The 15,585-nt window shown below is 40.8% G+C and overlaps 1 protein-coding gene across 1 annotated transcript; it reads right to left on the bottom strand.

Annotated features, from left to right (window-relative positions):
• Positions 1-13,445: 13,445 nt before the first annotated feature.
• Positions 13,446-15,248, bottom strand: RPS27 (ribosomal protein S27). Its single transcript, XM_075330483.1, has 4 exons — positions 15,146-15,248; positions 14,532-14,640; positions 13,817-13,927; positions 13,446-13,611 (listed from the first exon to the last, which is right to left on the bottom strand). The coding sequence occupies exons 1-4, from the start codon at positions 15,149-15,151 to the stop codon at positions 13,583-13,585; spliced, it is 255 nt and encodes an 84-aa protein (XP_075186598.1). The 5' UTR covers positions 15,152-15,248; the 3' UTR covers positions 13,446-13,582.
• Between the last annotated feature and the right edge of the window lie 337 nt (positions 15,249-15,585).

The raw sequence follows: 15,585 nt of genomic DNA, 5'->3' as shown, positions 1-15,585 counted from the left end.
AAATTTTCCTGAATTTTTCCGGATGTCCTCTATTAAAGTATACCACCCGCTCATATGGAATTATCGAGTTAACCAGTTTAATCCAGGCTCGCACAGTTGGATTTGAACCCCCCATCCACCTCAAGGCAATTAATTTCCTGGCCAGTAACAATGTCTCTCTAAGAAGTATTCTTATGTAGTGATCTCCCATCCCGTCCTCCATTACTCCAAATAGGCACAACAGAGGGTTGCATGGAACAGGCATCAACACCATTGAGGACAACTGGGAAGTCACTTCCTGCCAATACGTGTATATGATCGGGCAATTCCACACCATTTGCAGAAAGTTTGCATCTGGTCCATGGCATCGTGGGCATTCCAACGATCGGCGCTGGCCCATAGTAAATAAGCGAGTGGGAGTTAAGTATGCCTGATGTATAAAATAGCATTGTATCAATCTATTGTTGATGGACGGAGATACCATAGTTGGAGACTCCAGTACCTCATCCCACTCCTCTCCCTGTAGACAGGGAATTAGGAGCCTCCATTTATCCTGTACTGGCAACGGCACCGATTCCACTCCAACCGATAACAGGTGTGTATAGATAGCCGAGATCATACCCCAGGGCTCCTGTGACTTCAGTATGCCTATCATTGGGAACGACGATACCAATGCCCCTGACCCTGTCCTCCGCAGGTGAGATTGAATCGCTGTACGGAGCTGCAGATACCTAAAGAATTGTGAGCGTGGAACATTATAATCGGTTTGTATCTGCCCAAAAGATTTAAAAACAGCAGTTCCTGATACAGAAAGATTTCCCAACTCGAGGACTGTATGAGCTATCCAAAACTGTGCCAACGGGTGGCCCTTTAGGGTGGGGAAGTAACCATTGCCCCATAACGGAAGCTCTGCCACTGCCCCCTCAAAGCGCGTTACTTTTTTGGCTTGTCGCCACACTGATCGTCCCAACCTTAAAATAGGCAACAGCCTCGGGACATTCGCCCTGTCCGACTCCAGAAAGCCCAACAGACAGTCTGCCCCTACCGCACGTGCCAAATGATCCTCTGAGTTAGGCAGCTGACAGTCCAGCATCCATGTACCCAGCATCTTGAGTTGTCCTCCTAAATAGTATACGAAAAATTCTGGTAAGGCCATCCCTCCCAATGACTTAGATCTCTGTAGGATGGACATCCGGAGTTTAGGCCGAGCCTTCCCCCAAATAAAGGATGAGGTGAGTGAGTTAAGTGTGGAGAAGAAGGACCTGGGCACCAGCACCGCACTATGTTGCAGAGCATAGCTAAGCTTAGGAAGCAAAATCATTTTAATTAAATTTATCCTTCCGACCACTGAGAGTGGCAATTTTCCCCATAAGTTATACTTAAGTTTGACATGATCTAAAAGTGGTAATATATTCATCTTAAGATCCATTATGTGGTCTTTCTGAATATGTATACCTAAATATCTGAAGCTAGATACAACAGGCAAGGGTGACACATCATCCATCGGGACCTCTGACCCATGTGTTAATGGCATTAGGGCTGACTTGTCCCAGTTAATATAAACATTTGGATATTTTTAGTTGTCATTATGATTTTAAAAAGCGAAAACACAATAAATTGCTTCACCCAACCACTAACCATGAGTGGAAGAAAGGTTTTCTGTTATCATTCATATTCTCTCAAAAAAGGCCAAGAAAGAAAAAAATCTGTGAACCTTTGAGCACAAATGTACATCACAGGAGACGCTGAGGCATATACAGGTGCATCTCAAATTAGAAAATCATCAAAAAGTTAATTTATTTAAGTAATTCAATACAAAAAGGGAAACTCATATAGAGTCATTACACACAGAGGGATCTATTCCTATATATTATATAGAGTCATTACACACAGAGGGATCTATTCCTATATATTATAGAGTCATTACACACAGAGGGATCTATTCCTATATATTATAGAGTCATTACACACAGAGGGATCTATTCCTATATATTATAGAGAATCATTACAGAGGGATCTATTCCTATATATTATAGAGTCATTACACACAGAGGGATCTATTCCTATATATTATAGTTATTACACACAGAGGGATCTATTCCTATATATTATAGAGTCATTACACACAGAGGGATCTATTCCTATATATCATAGAGTCATTACACACAGAGGGATCTATTCCTATATATTATAGTTATTACACACAGAGGGATCTATTCCTATATATTATAGAGTCATTACACACAGAGGGATCTATTCCTATATATTATAGAGTCATTACACACAGAGGGATCTATTCCTATATATTATATAGAGTCATTACACACAGAGGGATCTATTCCTATATATTATAGAGTCATTACACACAGAGGGATCTATTCCTATATATTATATAGAGTCATTACACACAGAGGGATCTATTCCTATATATTATAGAGTCATTACACACAGAGGGATTTATTCCTATATATTATAGTCATTTCACACAGAGGGATCTATTCCTATATATTCTAGTCATTACACACAGAGGGATCTATTCCTATATATTATATAATCATTACACACAGAGGGATCTATTCCTATATATTATAGAGAGTCATTACACACAGGGATCTATTCCTATATATTATATAGAGTCATTACACACAGAGTGATCTATTCCTATATATTATATAGAGTCATTACACACAACACAGAAATCTATTTCAAGTGTTTATTTCTGTTCATGTTGATGATTACGGCTTCCAGCCAATAAAACCCAAAAGTCATATTAGAATTGCCAGAAAACACATGCAAAGGCTTCCCAAGTGCTTAAAATGGTCCCTTACTCTGGTTCAATAGGCTACACAATCTTGGGGCAGACTGCAGACTTTACAGATGTCCAGAAGGCAGTCATTGACACACTCCACAAGGAGGGAAAGCCACAAAAGGTCATTGCTAAAAAAGCTGGCTGTTCACAGAGGCTGTATACAAGCATATTAATGGAGAGTTGAATGGAAGGAAAAAGTAGAAATAACCATGTGAAATAGATCCCTCTGTGTGTAATGACAATATAATATATAGGAATAGATCCCTGTGTGTAATGGCTCTATATAATATATAGGAATAGATCCCTGTGTGTAATGACTCTATATAATATATAGGAATAGATCCCTGTGTGTAATGACTCTATATAATATATAGGACTAGATCCCCGTGTGTAATGACTATATAATATATAGGAATAGATCCCTCTGTGTGTAATGACTCTATATAATATATAGGAATAGATCCCTCTGTGTGTAATGACTCTATATAATATATAGGAATAGATCCCTCTGTGTGTAATGACTATATAATATATAGGAATAGATCCCTCTGTGTGTAATGACTCTATATAATATATAGGAATAGATCCCTCTGTGTGTAATGACTATATAATATATAGGAATAGATCCTTCTGTGTGTAATGACTATATAATATAGAGGAATAGATCCCTCTATGTGTAATGACTATATAATATAGAGGAATAGATCCCTCTGTGTGTAATGACTATATAATATAGAGGAATAGATCCCTCTGTGTGTAATGACTATATAATATAGAAGAATAGATCCCTCTATGTGTAATGACTATATAATATAGAGGAATAGATCCCTCTGTGTGTAATGACTATATAATATAGAGGAATAGATCCCTCTGTGTGTAATGACTATATAATATAGAGGAATAGATCCCTCTGTGTGTAATGACTCTATATAATATATAGGAATAGAGCCCTCTGTGTGTAATGACTCTATATAATATATAGGAATAGATCCCTCTGTGTGTAATGACTCTATATAATATATAGGAATAGATCCCTCTGTGTGTAATGACTATATAATATATAGGAATAGATCCCTCTGTGTGTAATGACTATATAATATATAGGAATAGATCCTTCTGTGTGTAATGACTATATAATATAGAGGAATAGATCCCTCTATGTGTAATGACTATATAATATAGAGGAATAGATCCCTCTATGTGTAATGACTATATAATATAGAGGAATAGATCCCTCTGTGTGTAATGACTATATAATATAGAGGAATAGATCCCTCTGTGTGTAATGACTATATAATATAGAGGAATAGATCCCTCTGTGTGTAATGACTCTATATAATATATAGGAATAGAGCCCTCTGTGTGTAATGACTCTATATAATATATAGGAATAGAGCCCTCTGTGTGTAATGACTATATAATATATAGGAATAGAGCCCTCTGTGTGTAATGACTCTATATAATATATAGGAATAGAGCCCTCTGTGTGTAATGACTCTATATAATATATAGGAATAGAGCCCTCTGTGTGTAATGACTCTATATAATATATAGGAATAGAGCCCTCTGTGTGTAATGACTATATAATATATAGGAATAGAGCCCTCTGTGTGTAATGACTCTATATAATATATAGGAATAGAGCCCTCTGTGTGTAATGACTTCTATATAATATAGAGGAATAGATCCCGCTGTGTGTAATGACTATATAATATATAGGAATAGATCCCTCTGTGTGTAATAACTATATAATATTGAGGAATAGATCCCTCTGTGTGTAATGACTATATAATATATAGGAATAGATCCCTCTGTGTGTAATGACTATATAATATAGAGGAATAGATCCCTCTGTGTGTAATGACTATATAATATAGAGGAATAGATCCCTCTGTGTGTAATGACTATATAATATAGAGGAATAGATCCCTCTGTGTGTAATGACTATATAATATAGAGGAATAGATCCCTCTGTGTGTAATGACTCTATATAATATAGAGGAATAGAGCCCTCTGTGTGTAATGACTCTATATAATATATAGGAATAGAGCCCTCTGTGTGTAATGACTCTATAATATATAGGAATAGATTCCTCTGTGTGTAATGACTCTATATAATATATAGGAATAGAGCCCTCTGTGTGTAATGACTTCTATATAATATATAGGAATAGATCCCTCTGTGTGTAATGACTATATAATATATAGGAATAGATCCCTCTGTGTGTAATAACTATATAATATTGAGGAATAGATCCCTCTGTGTGTAATGACTATATAATATATAGGAATAGATCCCTCTGTGTGTAATGACTCTATATAATATAGAGGAATAGATCCCGCTGTGTGTAATGACTATATAATATATAGGAATAGATCCCTCTGTGTGTAATGACTCTATATAATATAGAGGAATAGATCCCGCTGTGTGTAATGACTATATAATATAGAGGAATAGATCCCTCTGTGTGTAATGACTATATAATATATAGGAATAGATCCCTCTGTGTGTAATGACTATATAATATATAGGAATAGATCCCTGTGTGTAATGACTCTATATAATATATAGGAATAGATCCCTCTGTGTGTAATGACTATATAATATATAGGAATAGATCCCTCTGTGTGTAATGACTCTATATAATATATAGGAATAGACCCCTCTGTGTGTAATGACTATATAATATATAGGAATAGATCCTTCTGTGTGTAATGACTATATAATATAGAGGAATAGATCCCTCTATGTGTAATGACTATATAATATAGAGGAATAGATCCCTCTGTGTGTAATGACTATATAATATAGAGGAATAGATCCCTCTGTGTGTAATGACTATATAATATAGAGGAATAGATCCCTCTATGTGTAATGACTATATAATATAGAGGAATAGATCCCTCTGTGTGTAATGACTATATAATATAGAGGAATAGATCCCTCTGTGTGTAATGACTATATAATATAGAGGAATAGATCCCTCTGTGTGTAATGACTCTATATAATATATAGAAATAGAGCCCTCTGTGTGTAATGACTCTATATAATATATAGGAATAGATCCCTCTGTGTGTAATGACTCTATATAATATATAGGAATAGATCCCTCTGTGTGTAATGACTATATAATATATAGGAATAGATCCCTCTGTGTGTAATGACTCTATATAATATATAGGAATAGATCCCTCTGTGTGTAATGACTATATAATATATAGGAATAGATCCTTCTGTGTGGAATGACTATATAATATAGAGGAATAGATCCCTCTATGTGTAATGACTATATAATATAGAGGAATAGATCCCTCTTTGTGTAATGACTATATAATATAGAGGAATAGATCCCTCTGTGTGTAATGACTATATAATATAGAGGAATAGATCCCTCTGTGTGTAATGACTATATAATATAGAGGAATAGATCCCTCTGTGTGTAATGACTCTATATAATATATAGGAATAGAGCCCTCTGTGTGTAATGACTCTATATAATATATAGGAATAGAGCCCTCTGTGTGTAATGACTATATAATATATAGGAATAGAGCCCTCTGTGTGTAATGACTCTATATAATATATAGGAATAGAGCCCTCTGTGTGTAATGACTCTATATAATATATAGGAATAGAGCCCTCTGTGTGTAATGACTCTATATAATATATAGGAATAGAGCCCTCTGTGTGTAATGACTATATAATATATAGGAATAGAGCCCTCTGTGTGTAATGACTCTATATAATATATAGGAATAGAGCCCTCTGTGTGTAATGACTTCTATATAATATAGAGGAATAGATCCCGCTGTGTGTAATGACTATATAATATATAGGAATAGATCCCTCTGTGTGTAATAACTATATAATATTGAGGAATAGATCCCTCTGTGTGTAATGACTATATAATATATAGGAATAGATCCCTCTGTGTGTAATGACTATATAATATAGAGGAATAGATCCCTCTGTGTGTAATGACTATATAATATAGAGGAATAGATCCCCCTGTGTGTAATGACTATATAATATAGAGGAATAGATCCCTCTGTGTGTAATGACTATATAATATATAGGAATAGAGCCCTCTGTGTGTAATGACTCTATAATATATAGGAATAGATTCCTCTGTGTGTAATGACTCTATATAATATATAGGAATAGAGCCCTCTGTGTGTAATGACTTCTATATAATATATAGGAATAGATCCCTCTGTGTGTAATGACTATATAATATATAGGAATAGATCCCTCTGTGTGTAATAACTATATAATATTGAGGAATAGATCCCTCTGTGTGTAATGACTATATAATATATAGGAATAGATCCCTCTGTGTGTAATGACTCTATATAATATAGAGGAATAGATCCCGCTGTGTGTAATGACTATATAATATATAGGAATAGATCCCTCTGTGTGTAATGACTCTATATAATACAGAGGAATAGATCCCGCTGTGTGTAATGACTATATAATATAGAGGAATAGATCCCTCTGTGTGTAATGACTATATAATATATAGGAATAGATCCCTCTGTGTGTAATGACTATATAATATATAGGAATAGATCCCTGTGTGTAATGACTCTATATAATATATAGGAATAGATCCCTCTGTGTGTAATGACTATATAATATATAGGAATAGATCCCTCTGTGTGTAATGACTCTATATAATATATAGGAATAGATCCCTCTGTGTGTAATGACTATATAATATATAGGAATAGATCCTTCTGTGTGTAATGACTATATAATATAGAGGAATAGATCCCTCTATGTGTAATGACTATATAATATAGAGGAATAGATCCCTCTGTGTGTAATGACTATATAATATATAGGAATAGATCCCTCTGTGTGTAATGACTATATAATATATAGGAATAGATCCTTCTGTGTGTAATGACTATATAATATAGAGGAATAGATCCCTCTATGTGTAATGACTATATAATATAGAGGAATAGATCCCTCTGTGTGTAATGACTATATAATATAGAGGAATAGATCCCTCTGTGTGTAATGACTATATAATATAGAGGAATAGATCCCTCTGTGTGTAATGACTCTATATAATATATAGAAATAGAGCCCTCTGTGTGTAATGACTATATAATATAGAGGAATAGATCCCTCTGTGTGTAATGACTATATAATATAGAGGAATAAATCCCTCTGTGTGTAATGACTATATAATATAGAGGAATAGATCCCTCTGTGTGTAATGACTCTATATAATATATAGGAATAGACCCCTCTGTGTGTAATGACTATATAATATAGAGGAATAAATCCCTCTGTGTGTAATGACTATATAATATAGAGGAATAAATCCCTCTGTGTGTAATGACTCTATATAATATATAGGAATAGATCCTTCTGTGTGTAATGACTATATAATATAGAGGAATAAATCCCTCTGTGTGTAATGACTATATAATATAGAGGAATAGATCCCTCTGTGTGTAATGACTCTATATAATATATAGGAATAGATCCCTCTGTGTGTAATGACTATATAATATAGAGGAATAGATCCCTCTGTGTGTAATGACTATATAATATAGAGGAATAAATCCCTCTGTGTGTAATGACTATATAATATAGAGGAATAGATCCCTCTGTGTGTAATGACTCTATATAATATATAGGAATAGACCCCTCTGTGTGTAATGACTATATAATATAGAGGAATAAATCCCTCTGTGTGTAATGACTATATAATATAGAGGAATAAATCCCTCTGTGTGTAATGACTCTATATAATATATAGGAATAGATCCTTCTGTGTGTAATGACTATATAATATAGAGGAATAAATCCCTCTGTGTGTAATGACTATATAATATAGAGGAATAGATCCCTCTGTGTGTAATGACTCTATATAATATATAGGAATAGATCCTTCTGTGTGTAATGACTATATAATATAGAGGAATAAATCCCTCTGTGTGTAATGACTCTATATAATATAGAGGAATAAATCCCTCTGTGTGTAATGACTATATAATATAGAGGAATAGATCCCTCTGTGTGTAATGACTCTATATAATATATAGGAATAGATCCTTCTGTGTGTAATGACTATATAATATAGAGGAATAGATCCCTCTGTGTGTAATGACTCTATATAATATATAGGAATAGATCCTTCTGTGTGTAATGACTATATAATATAGAGGAATAGATCCCTCTGTGTGTAATGACTATATAATATAGAGGAATAGATCCCTCTGTGTGTAATGACTATATAATATAGAGGAATAAATCCCTCTGTGTGTAATGACTATATAATATAGAGGAATAGATCCCTCTGTGTGTAATGACTCTATATAATATATAGGAATAGAGCCCTCTGTGTGTAATGACTATATAATATATAGGAATAGATCCCTCTGTGTGTAATGACTCTATATAATATATAGGAATAGATCCCTCTGTGTGTAATGACTATATAATATATAGGAATAGATCCTTCTGTGTGTAATGACTATATAATATAGAGGAATAGATCCCTCTATGTGTAATGACTATATAATATAGAGGAATAGATCCCTCTGTGTGTAATGACTATATAATATAGAGGAATAGATCCCTCTGTGTGTAATGACTATATAATATAGAGGAATAGATCCCTCTATGTGTAATGACTATATAATATAGAGGAATAGATCCCTCTGTGTGTAATGACTATATAATATAGAGGAATAGATCCCTCTGTGTGTAATGACTATATAATATAGAGGAATAGATCCCTCTGTGTGTAATGACTCTATATAATATATAGGAATAGAGCCCTGTGTGTAATGACTATATAATATATAGGAATAGAGCCCTCTGTGTGTAATGACTCTATATAATATATAGGAATAGAGCCCTCTGTGTGTAATGACTATATAATATATAGGAAGACCCCTCTGTGTGTAATGACTCTATATAATATATAGGAATAGATCCCTCTGTGTGTAATGACTATATAATATAGAGGAATAGATCCCGCTGTGTGTAATGACTATATAATATATAGGAATAGATCCCTCTGTGTGTAATGACTCCATATAATATATAGGAATAGATCCCTCTGTGTGTAATGACTCTATAATATATGTGTTTTACTTTTTCCATTGCATTACTGAAATAAATTGACTTTTTGATATTCTAATTTGAGATGCACTTGTACATTACAGGAGGGGTGAAGGCAGAGAGGTCACAATGAGGGGCTGGAGCCATATACACCACAGTAGATGCTGGGATATCTATACATCATAGGAGACGCTGGGGCCATATACATCGCTGAGAAGCATAGACATGGCAGTGCAGCACAGATGGGGGGGGCATGGCCACCAATAGGGCTGTCAGACAGCATCGGGAGGCATGTAGAGGACTGGTGGGGTGGAGTAAGCAGTATCGGGAGACGTACATCCCTGGGGACGGTGATGCTGCTCCACCCACAGAGTATGCACTCCACACCGTGGCCAGCGTGAGGACCAGTGGTGTTTGTGTCCTCGCTGTGCACATGTGGGTTTACAGAGGCTGCCATCCTGAGCATTGTGGCCCCCGGGAATCTGTCTGGGGGCTGCAGAGATGTTTTCCACCCCTGCTCTATACCCTCTGCAGTCACCGATGGTAAAGTATGCTCAGGAGAAAAATCACAAAAATAGAAAGAAACCCTCTCCTAAAACACCCAATGGGGAGAGAATATATGAGATCCCTGGTTTGTGCACGGTTCCACTTGTGTATGACTCGCACGAGTCTCTCATCGGTGCACGCTGCACTCCCCGGACAGGAGCGGTCGGCTGCAGGTATTTTCATGCTGCTGAGGCGCTCGTGTCCGCGTCAGGCCGTACCGGGTGATACCGATGAGACTCACAAGTGGAACTCCGGCCCTAGAGGCAGAAAGCTCTCACCACTACCTGAGCCCGGAGGTTTGCTGTCCACTCATTGCTCGCTCCTACATTGACCCTATAGATGTGAGGGTCTCTTATTTGTCCTTCAAGGGGCTAAAACCATGAATATCAAACCGAAAACCACCAATCCTACCGCTATATGTCCAGTCTGAAGAAAAATGAGAATTTGCTTTTCTTGCAATGAAGGTGAGCAGAACATCTCATAGGTAGAGTAGATCTGGATGCATTTTCCCTAAATAGCTTCTTCAGGACATACTATTATACAGGAGCTGGTGAACGCTACAGCTACGGGGTCAGCACATCATACCGCCATGTTGTGTGCATGAAAAGGAGACCGGTATCCTCACCAAGAGGGCCACAGGGAAACTACACAGCCTGGATCCAGAAAATAGTGCCTAGTTGTCTTGTGCTGAGTACATGGGGTGTGCATATATCCTGGATATACACGTGACCAGCCGCCAGGCCGGAGAGACAGTCTACCTCTTACCCTCAGGGGTGCACAGCCGCCAGCCAGAGACAGTCTACCTCTTACCCTCAGGGGTGCACAGCCGCCAGGCCGAGAGACAGTCTGCCCCTTACCCTCAGGGGTGCACAGCTACCAGCCAGAGACAGTCTGCCTCTTACCCTCGGGTGCACAGCCGCCAGGCCGAGACAGTCTTGCCCCTTACCCTCAGGGGTGCACAGCCGCCAGGCCGAGGGACAGTCTGCCCCTTACCCTCAGGGGTGCACAGCCGCCAGGCCGAGAGACAGTCTGCCCCTTACCCTCAGGGGTGCACAGCTACCAGCCAGAGACAGTCTACCCCTTACCCTCAGGGGTGCACAGCCGCCAGGCCGAGAGACAGTCTGCCCCTTACCCTCAGGGGTGCACAGCTACCAGCCAGAGACAGTCTACCTCTTACCCTCAGGGGTGCACAGCTACCAGAGTCTGCCCCTAGTGTAGTGCAATTTCAGTGAATTCCTCCATGCGCCCTCTAGTGGCCAAAAATTTACTCAGCATGACTGCTCAAAATAAAGTGTCTCCAGCGCCTCCTGTTGGGGCAGCTTTTGGCTCTTTTTGAGAATGGTACAGCAGGATGGAGCCAGCTGGCAGGGATAGGAGTAACCTATAACACAGAATGGATTCATATCCTGAGACCCTGATCCCCCTGCCATACACCACGCTGGGGGGGGCCATAGATCTCACATCATACTGCCTCCTGGTGGCAGTTGTGTGGTTGAGTCAGGCTAGATTCACACTTGCGCTGAACGGCATCCGTTGCATTATGCTGTGTGACGGATAGTGGCACACAACTGATGCATCAGATCGTACAAAACGGATTTTTTTTTTTTTACAGTTTTACCGGCGGCAGACTATTGTGAACGATCAGCTGAGCGCTCTCAAAATCCGGCCAAACAGCTGAGCGCTCTCAAAATCCGGCCAAACAGCTGAGCGCTCTCAAAATCCGGCCAAACAGCTGAGCGCTCTCAAAAGCCGGCCGCCGGGTGATCAAGCTGATCATTCGGCCACCGAGAGACAAAACAAAGTTTGAGTAAAAAAAATAAATAAATTAATAATAATGATGATGAGCATGCGCAGTGAACAAAAAGGATTCCGCCGCTCAAAAAACCAGGGCTGTGAAGTCGGTAAGCCAAACCTTCGACTCCGACTCCTCAAATTCTCTTGCTCCGACTCCGGCTCCGACTCCTACATATATTGCTTATAGTTAGGTGAAAAATTTATTGTAGTACATGAATATGTGTATGTGAACATTAGACATTTAATAATTTTTATGATACAATAATCAAGATATTTGGATAGAACATAAAATATATTTATTGGATACAACTTTAGAACACAAAAAACTGTAATAAATTGTAAATATGTAATACACTATGTAATATACAGTAGATTACATATATATCTTGTGTGTGTATATACACTGTGTATATATATATAATATTACATATTTACAATTTATTAGTTTTTTGTGTTCTAAAAGTTGTATCCAATAAATATTTTATGTTCTATCCAAATATCTTGATTATTGTATCATAAAAACAATTAAATGTCTGATGTTCACATTATACTACAATAAATTTTTCACTTAAATATAAGCATTATACTAAATGTTATTATTTAGTAAAATATTCAGCACATTCTGCATTGCACTCCTGTCCCCAATTTATTATATATTTTAGGAGTCGGAGCATTTTATACCGACTCCGACTCCACCAAAATGAGCTCCGACTCCGACTCCACGACTCCGACTCCACAGCCCTGCAAAAAACATTACATGCTGCGTTCCTTCCGCCCGGCGTAAGCATCGCAGGATTATCAGTCGCAATCAGTTGTCCATACAAGTCTATGGGAAGCAGCGGAATCCGTTAACGGCGGATTGCGACTGAAGGAAAACAACGCAAGTGTGAAACTAGCCTGAATCACATTCCTGTGCAGGAGTCCTGTTTACAGTGAGGAGCCTGCACAGCGCGCCGAGCACTGAAGTATGACACCAGGAAGGGGGCCGCACCTCGGGATTTACTGCATTGGAGGCTGCCATATTGATAACCGCCATCAGTCGGCACTCGCAGGGCACCCACCCCCAGTATCTTTTCCCAGCTGGAGGCAGATTTATGGTCCTGGCTTCCTTCCATAGCCTCCTCCTTCCTACGCCCGTATGCAAGATCCCTCCATACTTCCACTCCCCCAATTCTCGCCATGATCACAGCATGAGGACCCCCACAAATATACACTGAATGCGGTACATCAAATTGTATCCAAAATTTATTGACAGGCGGGTACAGGCTACAGTGTCCTGATGCGAGCAGAGCCCAGTCCCCGCCACGTGCAGTCCGCTCTCCAGACATACAGGGCACCGCCGCGCGGATCCGGAGCCTCCACAACTAGTGCTGCTTCCGCCTGAAAGAGCAACCTGTGGGGAGAAGGAGGTCAGCAACAAAATGGATACACCAACCCCGAACAAAGAATGCACCCTTCCCATAGAGGAGAGCGCCCAGACAGAGGCTCGCTGCCAGGAGAGGACCTACAGTCCACACAAAGGACTGGCGGGATTAGGCCTCAGAGCACCAGCGTGCAGAGCTAGGAATAGAACGGTAGTAACTGCAGCCACAACTCACCCTCTGTCAATCGCGCCTTGCCACCGGTGGGCTGGCAGAGGACCGTGGAGCAGCCCACACACAGGACCACTGTCTGAGCATGGCTGAACACCGTGGTGATCTTATAACAACCTGCGGGGAGAAGAGGGAGACACTGAGACGCTGCAAGAAGGGACTCCTCCAACCGCACCCTTCACAGAGGGACAGTCCTCACTTCACCCCCCCCAGAGGAAGACACCCCCCCTCCGGACTATTCACAGGAAGACAAACACAATCCCCTCCCTCCGGACTATTCACAGGAAGTAACACAATCCACTCCCTCCGGACTATTCACAGGAAGTAACACACAATCCCCCCTCCAGTCCCCTCACTAGAAGACACACACACACACACACACACACACACACACACACACACACCAACCCGTCCCTCCGGTCCCCTCACAGGAAGACACACACACACCAACCCGTCCCTCCGGTCCCCTCACAGGAAGACACACACCAACCAACCCGTCCCTCCGGTCCCCTCACAGGAAGACACACACCAACCAACCCGTCCCTCCGGTCCCCTCACAGGAAGAGACACACACACACACCAACCCATCCCTCCGGTCCCCTCACAGGAAGAGACACACACACCAACCCATCCCTCCGGTCCCCTCACAGGAAGACACACACACACCTCTCTCTCCAGACTATTCACAGGAAGTAACAAGCCCCTCCCTCCGGACACTCACCTGGACACTTCACGTCCATGAAGTAGGAGTTGGGACTTTGGACCAAGCGCTTCTTCTTGTGCTTCCGCTTCTCCTCCTCGGGAGAGGGGTGCAGGAGATCTTTTGCGAGCTGCAGGAGACACCCCAAATATTAATAAAATACACAATGATTTTAGTCCTCAACATTCTCTGATGTTCCCCCGCACTGATGAGCCCAGGCCCTGAATTCCCCCCAGTCACAGCAGGAGAGCCTCCCGTTGTAGAGGCCACAGAGCCCCCGCCCCCCTCGTTGTAGAGGCCACAGAGCCCCCCCCATCGTTGTAGAGGACGCAGAGCCTCACCCCCCAGCCTCCGTTGCATAGGCCACACACAGGTGGCCATAGTAAGTGGGGCCGCGGAGCCTTCTCGTCCCCATCAGCAGAGATCAGCGCTCTCCCCCGGCCGGGGCCCTGGAGGGCAGACCCTGCTCATAGGAGGCCGATGCAGGAGGCCTCCACACCAGGCCCCGCTGCGCCATCTTTGTCAGCGCCCCGTCCCTCAGTCTTCCCCCGGCAGAGCCCGCCACCATATACCCCCTCAGCCCCGGTGCTGCCCCGCTCCCGCCGCCCGGGCCCCGCTCCGCTCCCCGCACTCACAGGCATGTTCTCAGGACGCGGCCGCTGCGGAAAAGGAGGGAGACCGGAAGCGGAACGCTGTTTATAAGGCAGAGCGGCCCGAGAGCCCGGAAGTGACGCACTGGAGGCGGCGTGCCACCATTTTAGGAAGGTCATTGTTAGTTTTTGTGATTAATTTTAGGGGGATGGGGACAAGAGCCAGGGAGGGGGGGCAAATGGGGGATCCAGTACGGTCTGTGTAATCGAGCAGGGGGGTGAAGATCCGGGCGCAGAGTGATTATGAGACCAGGGCACCAAACATAATAGAGAGCAATGGAGGAGACAAGTCAGGACATGTCCTGTGGTCTCCAGCACTGAGGAGAGGGCGTAGGCCTAGGAGCTGACACTTTACTGCTCGAGCTACGCTGCCGTCCCTGCAGCCCACACACCTCACACGAAGTGTCCGGGGTCAGCAGCGGCGT

Source organism: Anomaloglossus baeobatrachus, chromosome 12 (assembly GCF_048569485.1).
Source record: "Anomaloglossus baeobatrachus isolate aAnoBae1 chromosome 12, aAnoBae1.hap1, whole genome shotgun sequence".
In the NCBI taxonomy this organism is placed as follows: Eukaryota; Metazoa; Chordata; class Amphibia; order Anura; family Aromobatidae; genus Anomaloglossus; species Anomaloglossus baeobatrachus.
The sequence above is the reverse complement of the archived record's forward strand: the minus strand, read 5'-3'. Positions and strand labels throughout refer to the sequence as shown.

Coding starts and splice junctions, on each gene's coding strand:
- RPS27 (XM_075330483.1), bottom strand. Junction 13,928..14,531: donor CATGGACGTGAAGTGTCCAG/GTGAGTGTCCGG, acceptor TTCTCCCCGCAG/GTTGTTATAAGATCACCACG. Junction 13,612..13,816: donor CAAGGCGCGATTGACAGAGG/GTGAGTTGTGGC, acceptor TTCTCCCCACAG/GTTGCTCTTTCAGGCGGAAG.